We start from the raw sequence: 22,814 nt of genomic DNA, 5'->3' as shown, positions 1-22,814 counted from the left end.
TTATACACTGAATTTATAATATCTCACCTGTTATACAGATTACAGATAAGGTAACTGAAGCTCAGGAGTTGAAGCGATTTGATGAATGACATATGGCATAGTAAGAGGAAAGCCAGATTTAAGCCTCAAGTCTGATCTCAAAGCCCATGGTCTTCACTGTTGTGACAGTGCCAGATTTCTTTGAATTGTGCTGATCCCTTTTATGTTGGTAGATTATATAGGTTATATTTATCACGATACAAAGTCAGTTGACTCCCAAAAATCTGAGTTTATTTTCTTCTTTTTTCTTTTTGTGTAGCCTCCCATATACCAGCAAACTTGTAAAGACCTTGTTGTATAACTTCATCAGGCAAGAAAAGCCGCCTCCTCCAGGAGCACAAGTTTTCCCTCAGCAGTCAGATGGGGGAGGGCTGCTGTATGGACTGGCATCAGGAGTAGCAAGTAAGTCTTACCAGATTTTGTCAGGTCTTTGATATACGTAGGTTTTGTCCAGTTAGTCATAAGAAATTCTGTTCAGTTGGCTGCCACTACTAACTGTTATATTGCATCTGTGCAGCTGGTTAAATGTGAAATACTGGAAATAATTTAAAATATTTTTTCCATTTGGTGCACATTTACACAAGGAAATATATGCAAATCATGAATAGATTGTTTACCTATAAGAGAACATTTTTCAAGAAGAATATTTATAAATATGCATATTGCGTGCATTCTAGCTGTACAATATAAATACAGTTATGCTCTTTGAAACTTTTTACCGCTTGTGTTTTATGAGGAAATTATTCTGTTTTAGGGGCTTTCTTGGTTAGGATTTTACATGACTAATTAGGTATAGTTTTCTTATTATACTCAATGTTTCATTTGTTCGGTGACAAATTAGCACATTTTGAAGAGTCTTGTAATAAATTCTGAAGTGGCACAAATGTGAGTTTTATCAGATTGGAAGCAAATTTCATTAACTGAAGAAAGTCCTTTCCCACCATCCAGTAAAGCCTCATTTCTGCTTCACAACGTTTAGACCTAAAGAGACCAGAAATACAAGAGGACCTGGGTCATGTGAGGTTACGTCAGCTGAACTTGTGCTTTGTTCTGAAGGAGAAACAAAAACTAGACTGGCACTTTGGCAGTTGTAAGGTCTGCCTGGGTGCTCTTACTGAAGAAACAGTATACGGTCTGCTTAATTACATAGTGCAGAGTTCAGCTGTCTGAAGGAATTTTAAATGCAGCTGAGTTCCACAGCTGAATTAGGCTGGGACATGCTCTCCACACTCAGGCAGGGGTGTCAGTTTGTTAGGAAAATGGAGTACTGTGTGGTAATTTATGGGATGAGGAGTCTCAGGAGCCTCTTTGGATGAGAAGACCTCTGTTCTAGGTTTGCCTTCCTTTGATTTCTTTCAATATTATGAGTTGAATTACATTTGTAATCACTCATGGCTCTGTCTTTGGTGCTGAGTATGCTCCCTAGACCACCAGACCTGCAGAGGTTCATTTTCCGAGTCACCCCTCCCATTGCCCTCATTGTTTCCGATGAGGAGGCTGTACAAGGCTTGCTCATGTTCGGCCTCTGAAGGCAGCACAGGAATCCTGTGTGCCTGTGGGAAACGGGTGTCCTGTGGGAAGGCTTGATTAATCCATTCGTGTTTTCTTTTTTCAGTCATTAAACTGTTGTTAAGTATTCAAAAGCTGAGTATTTTCCCATTCTCCAATATGGTTGGACATTTTTTTTGGAGGAGGTAGTAGAAGTTAGCTCATTACCTGCTTTCTTCAAAACAGTGGCAGTGCTTCGCAGTTTTTAAAAATATAGACTTGTGTGTAGTTCTTGATTTTTCTTTCAGTTACGTGTCATCATAAAGAAGTCCAGTATGATATGTGGTGTCATCAGTGCTGGGTGCCAGAAAACTTGACTTGTTAACTTCAGATCTACTCTGCGTATCGGAAGGAAGTTCCTCACTTTTCTTAGCTCCCAGTTTCTTTGTCTATCAGATGTCGATCACGGTTGGAATAGATGATCTCTGAGACTATTTCCACATAACTTTTAATGGTTCTCTGGTTTTTTCCCCTACCACTGAGGAGTTTAATATTCAGCTAAGAGCATTAAAAGAGACTTATAGTATGCCTGTAATCATAAGATGTTTTACATAGCTTCTTAAATCTTCATAAAATTATGCATGTAAAAGTATAAGTGGTGGAGTAATTTATTATTTTACAGTATGTGACACAAAGAATTATGAAAAAACAGCCACAGGATGTTTTCTTTTTAAGTAGCACAGCTATGTATTGTGGGCAAAAAAATAAAAGTAAGAATGGTCATAGTCATGTAATTTTGAATTAAGCCACACTGCATGAAGGTCAATCAAGTTGACAAAGGAAATTTGACTTTAGTTGTGTCATCTTTTGATTTGATGATCTTCTGGTTGGTAGTTAAGGAATTTTCTTACTTTAATATTAGCTTGAGAAAAATATGATTTGGAAGTTCTTCACTGAAAAAAAAGTTAGATTCCAAAGCCAAATGTAAATGATAAACCCTTTTGGGTTTTTAATGGCATTTTCGTTGGGATTAAATTTTTCCTGGATATATCAATAGAAAGCATTTCCTTTCATAGCAGGATGTGTATAGTATGGTTTGCTTAAATTAGTTCCTTTAAATCAGGGTGCCTTATTTTAAAAAAACTTAACAGTTTTGGACAGTGAGGTTTTGTTGTTACTGGAAGGGAAGAGGAGAATCTTTTTGCCAGATCTGGGGTCCCGAGGAGTGTGAGCTACACATGTGGACCTTCAAAGGAGTTAGGCAGGGCCCTCCCAGTTTATTCTCACTTTTTTCAGATGTGTATCTGGCTGTTACTCTGTTTCCCAGACTTTAGCGAAAACTCTGTTGCTTCTTGCATGCCTGACATTCTTCCTTTTTCATACTTTTATTTAGGTTATCTTTTTAACCTAGAGTCCTACTTCCTCCTCTCTCGGGCTGATTTTTCTGCTCCTCCATGCATTTTTTTTGGGGGGGGGCTGCATTGGGGCTTTGTTGCTGTGCGTGGGCTTTCTCTAGTTGTGGCAAGTGGAGGCTACTCTTCATTGTGGTGCGTGGGCTTCTCATTGTGGTGTCCTCTCCTGTTGCAGAGCATGGGCTCTAGGTGCACGGGCTTCAGTAGTTGTGGCTTGCAGACTCTAGAGCGCAGGCTCAGTAGTTGTGGTGCACGGGCTTAATTGCTCCGCGGCATGTGGGATCTTCCCGGACCGGGGCACGAACCCATGTCCCCTGCATCAGCAGGCGGACTCTCAACCACTGCGCCACCAGGGAAGCCCTCACTTACTCTTTATTTAGTATCTTTCTCTTTTAACATTTTATTGTGGAAAATTTCAAAGATGTACAAACATAGAGAATGGTACAATGAACCTATGATCTATGCATAACCCATCTTCAAGAATTATCAACACTTTGCTATTTTTTCCCACTTACCTTTCTCCTCCTCTTTTAAAAGAGCTTTTTATTTGGAAATAAGTTCACACATATATAAAAATACCAAAACTAAAAAAATCCCCCAAATTATATGCCTTTAACGAGGCTGATTTATTGTTAACATTTTATCCCATTTGTATTGTATTTGTATTCCTCCCCCCAATTCTACACACACACACACACACACACATTTTTTAAACCATTTTTGAGGATAAGTTATATACATCATGGCCCTTTACCCCTAAATACTTGAATGTGTATTTCCTAAAAGGGGATGTCTCTTTTTTTTTTTTAACTTTTGTTAAAAACATTGAAGTATAGTTAATTTACAATGTGGTGTTAGTTTGAGATGTACAGCATGGTGATTCTGTTATTCATATATATTCTTTTTAGAATATATTACAAGATAATTGAGTATAGTTCCCTACACAGTAGGTCCTTGTTTACCCATTTATATATAGTGTGTATATGTTAATCCTAAACTCCTAATTTATCTCCCCCCCCATCCCCTTTGGTAACTATAAGCTAGTTTTCTATGTCTGTGAGTCTCTTTCTGTTTTGTAAATAAGTTCATTTGTATCATTTTTTTAGATTCCACGTATAAATGATATCATATGATATTTGTCCTTCTCTGTCTGACTTCACTTAGTATAATAATCTCTACATCCATGTTGCTGGAAATGGTATTTTCATTCTTTTTTAAAAATCAGTTAATTAATGTATTTTCTTTTTTCTTTTTTCTTTCTGGCTGCATTGGGTCTTCGTTGCTGCGCACGGGCTATCTCTAGTTGCAGCAAGCGGGGGCTACTCTTCATTGCGGTGCGGGGGCTACTCTTCATTGCAGTGCCTTCTCTTGTTGGGGAGCACAGGCTCTGGGAGCGCGGGCTTCAGTAGTTGTGGCATGCAGGCTCAGTAGCTGTGGCTTGCGGGCTTTAGAATGCAGGCTCAGTAGTTGTGGTACATGGGCTTAGTTGCTCTGCGGCATGTAGGATCTTCCCGGACAAGAGCTTGAACCCGTGTCCCTGCATTGGCAGGCAGATTCCTAACCACTGCGCCACCAGGGAAGTCCTATTTCATTCTTTTTATGGCTGAGTAATATTCCATTGTCTGTGTATATTTGTGTGTGTGTATGTATGTATATATTTATATGTGTATATGTGTGTGTGTGTATACACACACACACATATATATATATACCACATCTTCTTTATCCATTCATCTGTTGATGGACACTGAGGTTGCTTCCATGTCTTGGCTTTTGTAAGTGGTGCTGCTTTGAACATTGGTGTGCATGTATCTTATGATATTACGAATTAGAGCTTTCATCTTTTCTGGATATATGCCCAGGAGTGGGATTGCAGAATCATATGGTAGCTCTATTTTTAGTTTTCTAGGGAACCTCCATACTGTTCTCCATAGTGGCTGTAGCAATTTACATTCCCACCAACATGTGCTTGTGCTTACACCTTGGAATTTCTAAGCCATTAGATATGCAGTGCGGCCTGGTCATACATATTTTCACTAAGCATTCTAGATGGTTCTGAAAGAGCTGGTCCATTTCTGCACCTCTCTGTGGTGCGGGTCCCTTTCCTGTGCTTGCATCTGTTCTGCTGTGTGCCCATCATGGCAGATAGTTGAGCCAATTCTGTTAACTATTGGGGATTACATTGTTTTGAGGCAGCTCTAATGGGTTTAACTGACACTCTCCTTCAGTATTATCTTGCTTTCTCTTCTTATTGCTCTCTTGCTGATGAGGTCCAGTTTATCAGGATTGTTGTTTTTTTTTATTAATTTATTTTTTTATACAGCAGGTTCTTATTAGTTATCTATTTTATACATATTAGTGTATACATGTCAATCCCAATCGCCCAATTCATCCCACCACCCCCACCCCCAGCCCTGCCACTTTCCCCCGTTTGAGTGCATACTTTTGTTCTCTACATCTGTGTCTTTATTTCTGCCTTGCAAACCAGTTCATCTGTACCATTTTTCTAGATTCCACATATATGTGTTAATATACGATATTTGTTTTTCTCTTTCTGACTTACTTCACTCTGTATGGCAGTCTCTTGGTCCATCCATGTCTCTACAAATAGCCCAATTTCGTTCATTTTTATGGCTGACTAATATTCCATTGTATATGTGTACCACATCTTCTTTATCCATTTGTCTGTCGATGGGCATTTAGGTTGCTTCCATGACCTGGCTATTGTAAATAGTGCTGCAGTGAAAATTAGGGTGCATGTATCTTTTTGAATTATAGCTTTCTCTGTGCATATGCCAAGTAGTGGGATTGCTGGGTCGTTTGATAGTTCTATTTTTAGTTTTTTAAGGAATCGCCATGCTGTTCTCCATAGTGGCTGTATCAATTTACATTCCCACCAACAGTGCAAGAGGGTTCCCTTTTCTCCACACCCTCTCCAGCATTTGTTGTTTGTAGATTTTCTGATGATGCCCGTTCTGACTGGTGTAAGGTGATACCTCACTGTAGTTTTGATTTGCATTTCTCTAATAATTAGTGATGTTGAGCAGCTTTTCATGTGCCTCGTGGACATCTGTATGTCTTCTTTGGAGACAAGTCTATTTAGGTTTTCTGCCCATTTTTGGATTGGGTTGTTTGTTTTTTTTTAATATTGAGCTGCATGAGCTGTTTATATATTTTGGAGGTTAATCCTTTGTCTGCTGATTCGTTTGCAAATATTTTCTCCCATTCTGAGCGTTGTCTTTTCATCTTGTTTATAGTTTCCTTTGCTATGCAAAAGCTTTTAAGTTTCATTAGGTCCCATTTGTTTATTTTTGTATTTTTTTCTGTTACTGTAGGAGGTGGGTCAAAAAAGATCTTGCTGTGATTTATGTCAAAGAGTGTTCTTCCTATGTTTTCCTCTAAGAGTTTTATAATGTCCGGTCTTACATTTAGGTCTTTAATCCATTCTGAGTTTATTTTTGTGTATGGTGTTAGGGAGTATTCTAATTGCATTTTTTTCCATGTAACTGTTCAGTTTTCAATAAGTTTTACTTATTGAAGAGGCTGTCTTTTCTCCATTGTATATCCTTGCCTCCTTTGTCATAGATTAGTTGACCATAGGTGCATGGGTTTATCTCGGGTTTCTCTCCTGTTCCACTGATCTGTATTTCTGTTTCTGTTACAGTACCATGTTGTCTTGACTACTGTAGCTTTGTAGTATAGTCTGAAGTCAGGGAGTTTGATTCCTCCAGCTCCACTTTTTTCCTTCGAGGTTGCTTCGGTTATTCTGGGTCTTTTGTGTTTCCATACAAATTTTAAGATTTTTTTGTTCTATTTCTGTAAAAAATGTCATTGGTAATTTGATAGGGATTGCATTGAATCTGTAGATTGCTTTGGGTAGTATAGTCATTTTCACAATGTTGATTCTTCCAATCCAAGAACATGGTACATCCCTCCATCTGTTTGTGACATCTTTGATTTCTTTCATCAGTGTCTTATAGTTTTCTGAGTACAGGTCTTCTACCTCCTTAGGTAGGTTTATTCCTAGGTATTTTATTCTTTTTTTTGCAGTGGTGAATGGAGATTGTTTCCTTAATTTCTCTTTCTGGTCTTTTGTTGTTAGTGTATAGGAATGCAAGAGACTTCTGTGCATTAATTTTGTATCCTGCAACTGTACCAAATTCATTGATTAGCTCTAGTAGTTTTCTGGTGGTGTCTTTAGGATTATCTATGTATAATATCATGTCATCTGCAAACAGTGACAGCTTTACGTCTTCTTTTCCAATTTGTATTCCTTTTATTTCTTTTTCTTCTTTGATTGCTGTGGCTAGGACTTCCGACACTATGTTGAATAAGAGTGGCGAGAGTGGACATCCTTGTCTTGCTCCTGATCTTAGCTCCTGATCTTAGAGGAAATGCTTTCAGTTTTCACCATTGAGAATGATGTTGTCTGTGAGTTTGTCGTATATGGCCTTTATTATGTCGAGGTAGCTTCCCTCTATGCCCACTTTCTGGAGGGTTTTTATCATAAATAGGTGTTGAATTTTGTCAAAAGCTTTTTCTGCATCTGTTGAGATGATCATATGGTTTTTTTCCTTCAATTTGTTAATATGGTGTATCACATTGATTGATCTGTGTATATTGAAGAATCCTTGCATCCCTGGGATAAATCCCACTTGATTGTGGTGTATGATCCTTTTAATGTGTTGTTGGTTTCTGTTTGCTAGTATTTTGTTGAGGATTTTTGCATCTCTATTCATCAGTGATATTGGTCTGTAATTTTCTTTTTTTGTAGTATCTTTGTCTGGTTTTGGTATCAGGGTGATGGTGGACTCATAGAATGAGTTTGGGAGTGTTCCTTCCTCTGCAATTTTTTGGAAGAGTTTGAGAAAAATCAGTGTTAGCTCTTCTCTAAATGTTTGATAGAATTCACCTGTGAAGCCATCTGGTCCTGGACTTTTGTTTGTTGGAAGATTTTTAATCACAGTGTCAGTTTCATTACTGTGATTAGTCTGTTCATATTTTCTATTTCTTCCTGGTTCAGTCTTGGAAGGTTACACCTTTCTAAGAATTTGTCCATTTCTTCCAGGTTTTCCATTTTATTGGCATAGAGTTGCTTGTAGTAGTCTCTTATGATGCTTTGTATTTCTGCGGTGTTTGTTGTAACTTCTCCTTTTTCATTTCTAATTTTATTGATTTGAGTACTCTCCCTCTTTTTCTTTTTTCTTTTTTTTTTAAATTTACTTATTTTTGGCTGCATTGGGTCTTCGTTGCTATGTGCAGGCTTTCTCTAGTTGCGGTGAGCAGGGGCTTCTCTTCTTTGCAGTGCGTGGGCTTCTCATTGCAGTGGCTTCTCTCGTTGCAGAGCACGGGCTCTAGGCACGTGGGCTTCAGTAGTTGTGGCACAAAGGCTTCAGTAGTTGTGGCTCGCAGGCTCTAGAGTGCTGGCTCAGTAGTTGTGGTGCACGGGCTTTGTTGCTCCATGGCATGTGGGATCTTCCCAGACCAGGTCTCGAACCCGTGTTTCCTGCACTGGCAGGCAGATTCTTAACCACTGGGCTACCAGGGAAGTCCTCCCTCTTTTTCTTGATGTGTCTGGTTAAAGGTTTATCAATTTTGTTTATCTTCTCAAAGAACCAGCTTTTACTTTTATTGATGTTTGCTATTATTTTCTTTGTTTCTGTTTTATTTATTTCTGCTCTGATCTTTATGATTTCTTTCCTTCTACTAACTTTGGGTTTTGTTTGTTCTTCTTTCTCTAGTTCCTTTAGATGTAAGGTTAGATTATTTATTTGAGATGTTTCTTGTTTCTTGATGTAGGATTGTATTGCTATAAACTTCCCTCTTAGAACTGCTTTTGCTGCATCCCATAAGTTTTGGATCGCTGTGTTTTCATTGTCATTTGTTTCTAGTTATTTTTTGATTTCCTCTTGGATTTCTTCAGTGATCACTTGGTTATTTAGTAATGTATTGTTTAGCTCCATGTGTTTGTGTTTTTTTACGTTTTTTTGTTCCCTGTAATTGATTTCTAATCTCATAGCATTGTGGTCGGAAAAGATGCTTGATATGATTTCAATTTTCTTTAATTTACTGAGGCTTGATTAGTGACCCAAGATGTGATCTATCCTGGAGAATGTGCTGTGTGCACTTGAGAAGAAAGTGTAATCTGCTGTTTTCTGATGGAATGTCCTATAAATATCAGTTAAATCTATCTGGTCTATTGTGTTATTTAAAGCTTGTGTTTCCTCAATAATTTTCTGTCTGGATGATCTGTCCATTGATATAAGTGAGGTGTTAAAGTCCCCCACTATATGGTGTTACTGTTGATTTCCTCTTTTATAGCTGTTAGCATTTGCCTTATGTTGACTGAGTGGCTCGAACAGCAGACATTTATTTCTCCCAGTTTTAGAGGCTGGGAAGTCTAAGATTAAGGTGCTGGCAGATTTGGTTCTTAGTGAGGGCTCTCTTCTTGGCTTGCAGATGGTTGCACAGTATCTTTACATAGTGTCTCTTCTTCCTCATATAGGGGCACAAATACCATCATGGGGGCTCCGCCCTCATGACTGCATCTAAACCTAATGACTTTACAAAAGGCCCTACCTCCTATCACCACCACATTGGGGTTAGGGCTTAATATATGAATTTGGGGTTGGGGGACACAAACATTCAGTCAGTAGTAGGTATTAAATAGGTCATGCTGGAATTCCCCTCACTGAAATTCTCAGTTTGGGAGGCCATTGGTCTCTTTTTTATGTCAACAGCTAAGGCACCTTTTAGCCCCAGTCATTCTTTATTTTAAACCACAACCTGTTTAGTGGTGGAGGTGAGGGTTTTGCCCAAAGTAGATCACTCACAGCCCATTCCAACCTCACTAATATGTTTTTTTTTTAAATAAAGAAGGAAAAGGCATTCCAGAATGCATAAGGATTCCCCCCCGACCACCAGCACCAAATAATCCTGTGATTGAAACAAATTATTTTCTATTCTGATTTTGGAGGCCACTCCTTATATTATCCTTTGGGAGGGACTAGCTTTAGATTTTGATAATTTGGTATTATGGAAGAGGCATAAGTATCAGACTCTGGCTGTTGGTATTAGACCTAGAATCGAAAGCCAGTCCTGCCATTTAGTAACTAGATGTTCTTTGCCTATTTATCCTCTTAGTGACTCAAATTCTTCAAGGCAAAATGAGGATAATACCTTCCTTTATAGGGCTACTGAGGGCATGAAATGAGCAAAAGTATAAGAAAGAGCCTCATACCCAGTAGGTGCATAATAAATGGTCACTGTTAGTCACAAATATTACATAGTTGTATTTGAAAGATAACTTTTGTTTAAAATATATAGAAAAAAGACAGTGACCTTATAATGATTTACAAGTTTACCCAGATTTTTAATGTAAATAAATTATGAAAATATCTGATATTTGGTATACACATTTATAATAGAGACTTCAGATAATCACTACAAGAGCTATGTTGAAAATTTATATTGTGAGAAGGAAAAACAGTTATAACATTTATTGTTTTTCTTTTGATTCTATCCTTACTTCTTTGACCCTGTCTTTTAATATATTTTAAAGCTTCTAAATTGCCTCTAATACTTAAAAAAAAGGGTGAAGCAAAGGAAGCATTGACCTTGAAATTTCTTGTGTGTTTTTTCATTATAAGACAAAGCTGTAATGTGATTGTAACTGACTATTTAACATTTTAAAGAGCCAAGCCTAATTGAATGTGTTCTGCCAAACTGGGCTTTCCATCACAACTACTGAGGTTTCACACGATAATTTCTGATATATGGCTTTTCCATTTGAATGAGCCATCAAAAATGTTTTTTTTTTTCCTTTGCTTGCAGTGGTGGGTGTCGCAGCCAAATTATAAAGCCAAAGTAGTGATTATTTGTTTAGATAAATGCTATAATAGAGAAATTAATGAAGTAGAATTTGAAGATTAAAACTCATTTCTCTCAATTGGTGTTATTGAATTCATTATGATAGGTATGGTATGAAATAGTTGTATTTTTTTTTATGTGACAGTTGTTTTTCTCTTCAGTTTTGGCTTCTTCTGGGCTGACTCATTGAGAGAAAGAAAAACTACAATAAGCGAAAAAGTATGTGGCACTCAGAAACAGGCATAGTTGTGAAAGCATTTCTAATTAAAGCACTTTGAATTTTCAAAAAAAGAAAGTGCTTTATAAACAGTAATTACATTCTCAATTCATTTTTATTTGGAATGATCTGATAGATTTTTATATTCCAGGTGAAAGAATGACTTTTTTCTCCCCTTCTTTATTTTCAGAACTGAACTCATTTTGTGACTTTAAAAATATAGTTAATTTCAGTTTACTGTTTACTTGTAATGGTTCTTTGCAGGCATACAGTGAGCATTTATTTATTTTTGGCTGCATTGGGTCTTTGTTGCTGTGCGTGGGCTTTCTCTACTTGCGTCGAGTGGGGGCTACACTTTGTTGCGGTGCACGGGCTTCTCATTGCAGTGGCTTCTCTTGTTGCAGAGCACAGGCTTCAGTAGTTGTGTTTCGCGGGCTGTAGAGCGCAGGTTCAGTAGTTGTGGCCCACGGGCTTATTTGCTCCATGGCACATGGGATCTTCCGAGACCAGGGCTTGAACCCGTGTCCCTTGCATTGGCAGGCAGATTCTTAACCACTGTGCCACCAGGGAAGCCCCAGAGTGAGCGTTTAGATTAGTATCTACAATACAAACTGACCATATTTAGTTGTAGGGTCATAATATAAGTTATTTTACTTTTAATTGCTCTCTGAAACAAGCATTGTTTCAGATTTTAGACTTTTAAACAATATTTATTAAAAGATAATTGTTGGAAGTGTCAAAATATAATATTGACTTGTTCTCTTTTATCCTTGTAATTTGCTGACAACCGCTCCTAAACCAGTTTCCAGAATTTTTTTTTTGTGTGTGTGTGGTACACGGGCCTCTCACTGTTGTGGCCTCTCCTGTTGTGGAGCACAGGCTCCGGACGTGCAGGCTCACGGGCCCAGCCGCTCCGCGGCATGTGGGATCTTCCCGGACCGGGGCACAAACCTGCGTCCCCTGCATTGGTAGGCTGATTCTCAACCACTGCGCCACCAGGGAAGCCCTCCAGAAATGGTTTTGAAAGTCAGCATGCCAGCCCTCTAGTCCCATTTTCTTCTTAACAGATTTGAGGGGAAGACTGAAGCTTTTTTTATGCCACAGATCATTGGGGGAATGAATTCATTCATATTCACCAGGAAGAAAATAGAATAATGCAATCAATTTCAGATGAAATCCTAGGAATGTTTCTAAGACTGCTATAAATGTTGTTTATTTGGCATCAACGATTTAATCTGTTTTTGAGACTCCACTAGTGTAATTTATTTTATTGTGGAATTTAAAATATTAAAAATATTTTAAATATAATATTAAAATCATGGAATTCTAATTTTGGGGACCGAATCTTATTTGAAAAATGAAGCAATTAAAGTGGATTTGCTGGGGCTTCCCTTGTGGCGCAGTGGTTGAGAGTCCAGCTGCCGATGCAGGGGACATGGGTTCGTGCCCTGGTCCGGGAAGATCCCACATGCCATGGAGCAGCTGGGCCTGTGAGCCATGGCCGCTAAGCCTGCATGTCCGGAGCCTGTGCTCCGCAACGGGACAGGCCACAACAGTGAGAGGCCTGCGTACTGCAAAAAAAAAAAAAAAAAAAAAAAAGATGGATTTGCTTTAAAACTGTTAAATTCTATCACAGTCAATAAGTATAACTTTTATTAAGCAGCTGCTTTAAAATTTACATTAATTTCAGCATGGATGTTTGGAGTAAATGTAAAGATTAGATTTATTCAAGATTACTTGCTGACAATTTGTGAATGCTAGTAAAAACCCTCATAAATTATAGTTGGTATAGTTTTGAGACCACCTTTCACATGAATAAATAATAATTTAAAATCTAGGGTTAGGAGTTATTCAAAGACTTCCCTCTTAGGGGCTTCCCTGGTGGCGCAGTTGTTAAGAATCCGCCTGCCCATGCAGGCGACACGGGTTCAAGCCCTGGTCCAGGAAAATCCCACAGGCTGCGGAGCAGCTAAGCCTGTGCACCACAACTACTGAGCCTGTGCTCTAGAGCCCGCGAGCCACAACTACTGAGCCTATGCACCACAACTACTGAAGCCCACGCACCTAGAGCCCATGCTCTGCAGCAAGGGAAGCCACCGCAATGAGAAGCCCGTTTACCACAATGAAGAGTAGCCCCCGCTCGCTGCAACTAGAGAAAGCCCACGCAGAGCAACAAAGACCCAACGCAGTGAAAAATAAATAAATAAAATTTTTAAAAAACCTGAAAAACAAAGACTTCCCTTTTAAAATGTTTCTGCAACTTACTTTGAAATACATTAATAAAATAAGCTACATTGTTGGGGAATATAGGGATGCATAGAAGGATAGGGATGTTATCTCAAATATAGCAAAATGTTAATGTGAAATCTAGGTGGTGAGTATATGGGTATTCACTTTATAATTCTCTCAACTTTTCTGGATGTTTGACAGTTTTCATAATAAAATGTTGGGGGAAAACCAGAAGCACTGTGAGGATGAATTAGTGTTGTAAATTTCAGTTTGTCCATTAAAAAGCTTCTAACCCTTCCAGAGTTGCTAGGTAAGATTCTGAAGAACGTGGGGGTCTGGCCAGACCTGGACTCGAACCTTTACTGCAAGCTGGTTAGCTCTGTAACCTTGTGAAAGTTTTGTATCCTCTCCAAGCCTTTTCCCATCTGTAAAAATGGAGTGATGATTCCTTGCAGGATTTTGATACATGTCTATTTTTCTCTTGTACTTTGCCAGACTGTGGTCCTTGAAGGCCCATCAAATCCAACTGGATGGAATGGTGGAGAGAGAGAGGGAGTTACCACTCATTGTGCTGCCCAGCAGCCTCCAGAGTCAATTCTGCGAGGCCATAGGGGTCCCATACTTTACAGAGGCTAGGCAAAGGAACGGGAGGGGGAAGAGAAGCAGCTAGCCATCCTTACCAGCTCATGGATTGGAAGAGAATATAGCTTTTGGCATCAGATAGATCTGAGCTGGAAACCAGGCTCTGGCTTCTATTAGTTTTGTTTAAGTTACTTCACTGAATCCTAATTTTCTCATTTTAAAAGTGAAACTTAGAATATCTTTACCTGTGGGCTTTTGTTACATTTAAATAACATACCACAAGTAGTGAATAAATGTCTAGAACATGGTAAATACTGAAAACAAATACTAGCTACCCTTGCCTGCCTCATCTTTCCCCCCCGACCTGTGTCACTTTCTCTTGTTTTCCAAACACCTTACATAATTTTATCTTACATGTTTCATGTCCCCTTAGCCTTTGTGCTTACAAAATTAAGGCAATCTCCCCCTCTGTTCTAGATTACGAAAAGGGAAGATAAACACAGATTGACCAGGAGCCTCCTTAGCGTCCTTAACCATAACTTCATCAAACTGAAAGCCTTGCTTAGCTATCAGTACCGTTTTTCAGGCCACTTGAGTGGTGCAAAAGCAAGCCAAGTTCAGCTAATTTTGCAATTAAAAATGTCACAAGTTACTGAATCATATATTTTCATAGTCTGACATGTATTTTATTTTCTGTGGCTCCTGATGCTGTGGATTGAGGGTAAATGTTGAAAAGTTTTAAACTTGTCTTTTCACAACTTATTCTAATAATACTTCCTGTGCCTCTTTGTAGTTAGTCAGTTCTCAACCCCCAGTTTCTTTTTTTTTTTTTTTTTTTTTTTTTTTTGCGGTATGTGGGTCTCTCATTGTTGTGGCCTCTCTCGTTGCGAAGCACAGGCTCCGGTCGCGCAGGCTCAGCAGCCATGGCTCACGGGCCCAGCCGCTCCGCGGCATGTGGGATCTTCCCAGACCGGGGCACGAACCCATTTTCCCCTGCATCGGCAGGCGGACTCTCAACCACTGCGCCACCAGGGAAGCCCAACCCCTAGTTTCTTTATTTTAGAAAGTGTACACAGATTAACAGATAATTAGCTTTAAGAGAGGAGATTTTTTCAGTCGTAATTATTCCAAAGTATAAAGCGTTCCAGGAATATTCCTAAAAGTACAAATAGTTTTGCCTGCTTACGCATCTCTATTGCTCAACAGGTAGTGCTGTGTGAGTAAAATAGCAGTTTGTGGCTTTACCTATTTGTTTGTTTTTAAAGATCATTTCTAGACAGTTCCGGTTTGCTTTCAGTTTCCTATTCTTGTTTGCCATCCCCCCCCCACCCCCAGTATTGTTCTTCCCTGTCTTCTTTGCTCTTAGCTTTCTAGCCACTGCATTCCCTGGCCTTAGTTTGCTGTTTGTGGCCCTGACATGAACAGCTGCTTCCATCTTGGAGTTGCCAGTGCTAGGAGCAGTGATGGCTACAGGAGAAACTACGTGGTCCTGAGCTTGGGAGCCTTGGAGCAAGGGTCTGAGGTGGTCGGCGTAGGCTTGAGCAGAGTCAGCTGGAGTCAAGAATTAGAAATACTGTAGTGTAGAGAGGGGTGGGATCTGTGCTGGGCGGCCCCAGTTCTTGAACTGTTGTAGGACTCTCCGTTACCTAACTACTGCCCCTCGCTAGACTGGGAGGAAAGTCTTATGAGCAGGAATTACTTGTTGTTCAAACCTGTATCCTCAGCACATTAGCAGAGGGCCTGGGTTGTGGGAGATACTAATTACCTGTTGAATGAGTGAATGTCATGTAGTCTCTGAAAATTATATGACTGGTCTGTAAAACCTGGATGACTGCAGCCTAGAAAAGTACCATTGTAAAGAGGTAATTGTTCTGCTAAAGATTTTTGAAATTTTTCCATTTTTAGCCCTGCTTCTAACTCCTGCCCCCAATCCATATACCTTCTCTAATTCTAGACCCTTGCTAAAGATCTACTGTATAAATGGACACTCTCCTTTCATTATAGCTCCTGCTATGAGAATTTCTGTCTGTGTCTTCTTCCGCTGTGTTCACTGTTAACTTTCTACCAGAAAGTTGTTAAAATCTTTCAGCTACTTATGGCCCTATTCCCTTTACGGTTGTGGATTTATACTTTTAATTACTCCTTTACATTTCATTTTTTAAAAAATTAATAGACTTTATTTATTATTATTTTTTGGAGTGGTTTTAGTTTCCAGAAAACTGAGCAGAAAATACAGAGTTTCTACTACCTCCCTTTCCTCCCTCCCCAGTTTCATACATTTTTTTAATTTAAAAAATACAAATATGATATTTTTAGCAATTTAGGTTATTTTGTTGTCTTAACACTTTCATTGTATTTTTTTAAGGTTCATTCATGTTATAACATGTATCAGTACCTCATTCCTTTTTATGGCTGAATAATATTCCATTGTATGGATGTACCATGAAATTTACAACTATTTGAGTGATGTCAATTAAGTCAAATAGCTTTATTTTTTTAATATTTATTTATTTATTTGGCTGCATCAGGTCTTAGTTGCAGCATGTGGGATCTTTGTTGTGGCATGCGGGGTCTTTTTCAGCGTGTGGGCTCTTTGTTGCAGCATGCTGGCTCTCTAGTTGTGGCATGCAGGCTCTAGAGCGTGTGACTTAGTTGCCGTGTGGCATGTGGGATCTTAATTCCCTGACCAGGCATTGAACCCGCATCCCCTACATTGGAAGGCAGATTCTTAACCACTCAACCACTAGGGAAGTCCCACTTTCATTGTATTTTTTAAAGAAAATACTTGATTCAAGTTTTTTCTCCCATAGACTGGTTTTCTTCAATAACAATCAGAGCATTGACATGTAGGGTTCCAATTGCATGATTACTACTGAGTGATGTTTTGAGATTATCAGTGATTATATGGACATTTTGGTACAACAAAATGACATGATATATCCGTTTGTTTTTAAATTTTATTTGCATGTTTAAAATCCTGGCAGAATTAGATAAAATTGGGCTGATTATTTGAAATGTGTTTATTTTGAGAAATTTTTAAAAATAACCTTTCGATTTTTCACATAGTCAGTGTGGCAACAGCTTAATTTAAGTAATCAGACCATAAATGTTGATAGTTTTTCCATAATGGACAGTGATTGGTGGAGAGTGGGGGAATTCTCTGCAAAGAACATCACATTTTCTCAAAGTAAAGAAAATTTAGTATTTAAGAAATCTATTACATTTTCTTACTACAGATGTTGGTATACCTTTTTCCCCCCACACCTGGTGAGCAGTCAACTATAATTCTGTTAGATAAAAATACCCTTCAGTATTTTTTTGCATGGGAGTGTAAATTTATGGAGCCTAAAACTGTATGTCAAATGACCAAAGAAATAAGCAATGTTAATAAACATTATTACGACACATAACAGGAGTTAGCCAATCAGGAGAAGAGACTAGTAAGTTGCTTTGGGATGCTTGGGATACTTCCAGAGATGTACAAAGGATAGGGTATGAATATCTTAATTCACCCTGCTGGTCCTGTGTGGAGCTAGGTGCTGCTTATTAGACTGTAGATGTAGTTTTACCCTTATTTTGCACGAAGTGAAAGTGAATTAAATTTGTTTCAAAATCAGACATATATGAAAGTAGGTACAATTGCAGCCAGTAACTTTCAGAGGTATAACACTGGAGATGAATGTTATATTTTAAATTATGAAAGAAGGTGTTGGTACACCAGTGGGAACTCTGACAACTCTGCTAAGAGTGTAATTAGGTATAGCTGCTTTGGAATATATTTGGCCATTATTTAGTGACACTGAATATGAACGTACCCTGTACCCCAGCAGCTCCATTCTTAGGTATATGTCCTAAAGGAACCTGCACACCTGAGTGCAAGAAAACATGAGGAAAGGTTCGTAACAACATTGTTTATAATCGTCTCCAACTGGAAACCCGTCAGATGACCATCAAGAGTGGGATGGATGAAGAGTATTATGTTCATGACATGCGGCTGAAGGGACTGCAGCTCCCCATGTAAACTGATGACCCTTAGAACACCACATGGCATGAAAGAAACAAGTTAAAAGAAAACATACAGTATGAAAGTTCAAAAGTAGGCAAAACTACACCAAAAAGCCAGGCAAAACTAAACTACATTGTTTAGAGTTTGGTCTGTAGGTGTTTGAATCTATAAAGAAAAGCAAGGAAATGATTATTGTAAACTTGTATAATAATATTTGATAAGGGCGCGGCTATGCCGGGGCGCTCTCGCGTGGCCGCCCCGCCTCGGGCCCCCGGGCCGAGTGGGCGGGCACGACTGCGCCCAGGTCGCGAGGCGCCCTTCGACCAGCAGCCCCCGGGGCGGGTGGGTATAAATGGAGCGGTGGCTCCTCCGGCCGCCTCTCTCCGCCCCGGGTCGCCGCAGCCTCCGCCGCTTTCGGGCCTAGCAGCCTGAAGGGAAAAAAAGAAAAAGATTTTTAAAAAAACCCCGAAAACGCTTTAAAATCTTAAAAAAAGAAAGAAAGAAAAAAAAAGAGCGAATCCTCCTCAGAGAACCCACGGGGAAGTCACTTTTGCACGCTTCCGGCCTGCCCGACGCCGCCGTCGCCGTCGCCGTCGCCGCTGCCGCTGCCGCCGCACCTGGGCGTTCTTCGGTCCCCGTCCGTCGGTCTGGTGGTGAGCCGCTCGCGTGCCCGCGTCCACGCGCCTCAGCCCGCCGCTCGGCCGTGCCGCGTGGCAGCCCCGCACCCGCCGCCCTCGCCCCCCGCGCGCCAGCCTCCACGCTCAACGTGTGCGCGCTGCCCTTCGCCGGCCCGGCGTGGGAGGCGGTTGCGCACTCCGGCCGCGCGGGGCTTGCCGAGTCGGCACCGACAAATATTTGGTTTCCCTCTTCCCTAGGTTGCTGTAATCTTAAACCGCCGGGAGCCCGAGGCCTATATTTATAGAGAAACGCACGTTCCGGAGGCCGCCGTGGGCACCACTGGGTTGCCTCGGGAAGAATTTTTGTAATTTGGAGGACAGTCCCTGTTTTCATTGTTTTCATTTTTTGAAATTGGGAGCTTCCAGACCAGGACAGCTGAAAATTAACAAACTCCTAGGGAGGGCCATATTGTTTTTGAGAGCCTTTTGTCTGTGGTTGGGCAGTCTCGTCCGAGCCGTCCCCGCACTCCTCTCCGGCCCTCGGAGCCGACTCCAGCTTCTCTGAGCTTCACTGCCACCTGTGGGCCGCAGCTCGGAGCGGAGCCCCTTTTGTCCTGTGTGGCCCCCCCTAAGAAGTCCTCCTGGCGGGGCTCCGGGTACTGGGGGCTGGGGAGATGAACGCTGCAGCCAGCAGCTACCCCATGGCCTCCCTGTACGTGGGTGACCTGCACTCGGACGTCACCGAGGCCATGCTGTACGAAAAGTTCAGTCCTGCGGGGCCTGTGCTGTCCATCCGGGTCTGCCGCGACATGATCACCCGCCGCTCCCTGGGTTATGCCTACGTCAACTTCCAGCAGCTGGCTGACGCTGAGCGGGCCTTGGATACCATGAACTTTGATGTGATTAAGGGAAAGCCAATCCGAATCATGTGGTCTCAGAGGGATCCCTCTTTGAGAAAATCTGGCGTGGGAAATGTCTTCATCAAGAACCTGGACAAATCTATAGATAACAAGGCACTTTATGATACTTTTTCTGGTTTTGGAAACATTCTGTCCTGCAAGGTGGTGTGTGATGAGAACGGCTCTAAGGGTTATGCCTTTGTCCACTTCGAGACCCAGGAGGCTGCCGACAAGGCCATCGAGAAGATGAATGGCATGCTCCTCAATGACCGCAAAGTCTTTGTGGGCAGATTCAAGTCTAGAAAAGAGCGGGAAGCTGAGCTTGGAGCCAAAGCTAAGGAATTTACCAACGTTTATATCAAAAACTTTGGGGAAGAGGTGGATGATGAGAGTCTGAAAGAGCTATTCAGCCAGTTTGGTAAGACTCTAAGTGTCAAGGTGATGAGAGGTCCCAGTGGGAAATCCAAAGGCTTTGGCTTTGTGAGTTACGAAAAACACGAGGATGCCAGTAAGGCCGTGGAGGAGATGAATGGAAAAGAAATCGGTGGGAAAGTCATTTTCGTTGGCCGTGCACAGAAGAAAGTGGAACGGCAGGCTGAGTTAAAGCGAAAATTTGAACAGCTGAAACAGGAGAGAATTAGTCGGTATCAGGGGGTGAACCTCTACATTAAGAACTTGGATGATACCATTGATGATGAGAAGTTAAGGAAAGAGTTTTCTCGTTTTGGATCAATCACCAGTGCTAAGGTGATGCTGGAGGATGGGAGAAGCAAAGGGTTTGGCTTTGTCTGCTTCTCATCCCCTGAAGAGGCAACCAGAGCAGTCACGGAGATGAACGGACGCATCGTGGGCTCCAAGCCACTGTATATCGCCCTGGCCCAGAGAAAGGAAGAGAGAAAGGCTCAGCTGACCAACCAGTATAGGCAGCGGGTGGCCAGGATGAGAGCGCTCCCCGCCAATGCCATCTTCAATCAGTTCCAGCCTGCAGCTCGGGGCTACTTTGTGCTAGCAGTTCCACAGGCCCAGGGAAGACCTCCATATTACACACCTAACCAGTTAGCACAGATGAGGCCTAATCCACGCTGGCAGCAAGGTGGGAGACCTCAAGACTTCCAAGGAATGCCAAGTGCTATACGCCAGTCTGGGCCTCGTCCAGCTCTTCGCCATCTGGCTCCAACTGGTAATGCTCCGGCCTCTCGTGGCCTCCCTACTACCGCTCAGAGAGTCGGGTCTGAGTGCCCGGACCGCTTGGCTATGGACTTTGGTGGGGCTGGTGCCGCCCAGCAAGGGCTGACTGACAGCTGCCCGTCTGGAGGTGTTCCCACAGCTGTGCAGAGCCTAGTGCCTCGTGCCGCTGTTGCTGCCGCTGCTCCTCGGGCTGTTGCACCTTACAGGTACGCCTCCAGTGTCCGCAGCCCTCACCCCGCCATTCAGCCCCTGCAGGCACCCCAGCCTGCGGTCCACGTGCAGGGGCAGGAGCCGCTGACCGCCTCCATGCTGGCCGCAGCACCCCCACAGGAACAGAAACAGATGCTGGGTGAACGTTTGTTCCCGCTCATCCAGACGATGAACTCAAACCTGGCTGGGAAGATTACGGGGATGCTGCTGGAGATTGACAACTCGGAGCTGCTGCACATGCTGGAGTCCCCCGAGTCTCTCCGCTCCAAGGTGGATGAAACTGTGGCGGTCCTGCAGGCTCATCACGCCAAGAAAGAAGGTGCCCAGAAGGTGGGCGCTGTCGCTGCTGCTACCTCTTAGACAAGGACAGGGCGATTCAAAAGCCAAATAAACCCTCATGGAATTCAGCTCAAGGTTTGAAGACGTCCTAGCTTGTCCTATGGACCTCAACACCAAGAACCACAAATTGCAAATTTAATAGGTCATTTTGTATCAAAAGGTCAATTATGAAGCACCTAGAATTTTTCAGTTAAAAGAATATATTCTCTGGGTTCTGATATGGCCCAAACAGTGTTATGTTAACTTTTTTTTTTCTATTGTGAGTTTTGATTTCCGCCCCCCCCCCCCGAAACTGGTTTTATTTGATGTACCCAAGTCTTAAGTTTCTCAATAAAGAAAAAATCTCCATAAAAAAAATATTTGATAAGGAGTGAACTACCTGTCCTCCTCGATTTACCGTGGGTGATAGCAGTGTGTAAGAGTTTTATTCTTCAGACGCCTTTGGTTTGCAGTCTTATATTAATTTATTACTTGCTCTTGTTCATTACTTTTATTTTTGTCCTTCCTGCCTTATAATCATATTATCCTTTCAACATATTCATCACTTGAAATGCCTACACAGAACACTTCCTCCTCTCGTATATTCAATATAGTGGATCTCTGGTTCTTTGAAATGTTTTGATATAATTTACAAACTTAGATTCTCTTATGTCTTGGTGTTGCGTGCATCCATGGCGGTTCTCCTGCTGTACACTGAACCATTTCTGTTGTGCCCCTGATGCCTGGACACTGAAGGTCCATGCCCTTCAGATGGGGTTTTGTTTCAACCCTCTCCTGCATGCATGGGTTCAAGTTACACCAATATGTACTTTATTCTTCAGGGAGATTTCTGTTTTGCAGGTGTTTCTTAGCATGTTTCCCCATTTTGTCATCCTAAGGAGCCTTTTTATTTTTACTTTTAGTTTTTTTGTAATATTTCTTTTTAAAAATATTTATTTATTTATTTGGCCGTGCTGGGTCTTAGTTGTAGCCTGTGGGATCTGTAGTCACAGCGTGCGGGATCTTTAGTTGCAGCACATGGGCTCTTTTAGTTGTGGCATGTGGGAGTGAACCTGGGCCCCCTGCATTGGGAGCACAGGGTCTTAAGCACTGGACCACCAGGGAAGTCCCAGGAACCTTGTTAGACTGGTTTTTCTTAATTGCCACTGCCACTCCCAAAGGAAAATTAAAACTACAAATATACTGTATATCTGTTTATGTACTATATATGTCTGTGCTTCATACATAAAAAGAGGGTTTTTATATTTTGCTCTCTTCCGAATCAGGTTTTCAAAGTTTTTCCCCTTGAGATGATATTGCCAACTTTGCAATGCGTAATGTAAGCAAAAGTCTGCAGCCCTCCACTTAGGCTGAGCCAAATTCCTCCCTATGCTTTTTACTGCTGGAATGCATTTTCTCTTCTTTCATGTTCTTTCTATCTGGCTGGGCCATAACTCTCATAGATACTTAAATGATTTACAATTTGATCTGCATTTCCCTCATGCCCTTGTCACGCTCTGCAGTCACAACACTAACTGATGCTAATGGCAGTATAGTTTTAAGCATCCTGTCTTGTTCATGTAACATTATGTTGTATTTTCCATGCCATTAATATTTCTTCATAAATACAATTTTAATCACGTATCATATGGATTCACCTTAATCAGTTAAAATGATTAGTCATTTTGGTGGTTTCCACTGTTTTGTTATTCCAGATAACACCCTAATGAATATCTTTAT

At 41.2% G+C, this 22,814-nt stretch overlaps 2 protein-coding genes across 3 annotated transcripts in view; both read left to right on the top strand.

The window, feature by feature from the left end:
• DYM (dymeclin) overlaps window positions 1-22,814 on the top strand; it is a 381,878-nt gene that overhangs the window by 103,879 nt on the left and 255,185 nt on the right. For both annotated transcript variants that reach the window (XM_060118525.1, XM_060118524.1), the window contains one exon: window positions 299-441. In XM_060118525.1, coding sequence (XP_059974508.1) covers window positions 299-441 — 143 coding nt within the window. The remainder of the gene's footprint in view (window positions 1-298; window positions 442-22,814) is intronic.
• On the top strand, window positions 18,723-21,363 carry LOC132502626 (polyadenylate-binding protein 4-like). The gene has a single exon (XM_060118623.1). The coding sequence runs from the start codon at window positions 19,134-19,136 to the stop codon at window positions 21,114-21,116; it is 1,983 nt and encodes a 660-aa protein (XP_059974606.1). The 5' UTR covers window positions 18,723-19,133; the 3' UTR covers window positions 21,117-21,363.

This window comes from Mesoplodon densirostris, chromosome 15 (genome assembly GCF_025265405.1).
Source record: "Mesoplodon densirostris isolate mMesDen1 chromosome 15, mMesDen1 primary haplotype, whole genome shotgun sequence".
NCBI classification, from domain to species: domain Eukaryota; kingdom Metazoa; phylum Chordata; class Mammalia; order Artiodactyla; family Ziphiidae; genus Mesoplodon; species Mesoplodon densirostris.
The sequence above is the reverse complement of the archived record's forward strand: the minus strand, read 5'-3'. Positions and strand labels throughout refer to the sequence as shown.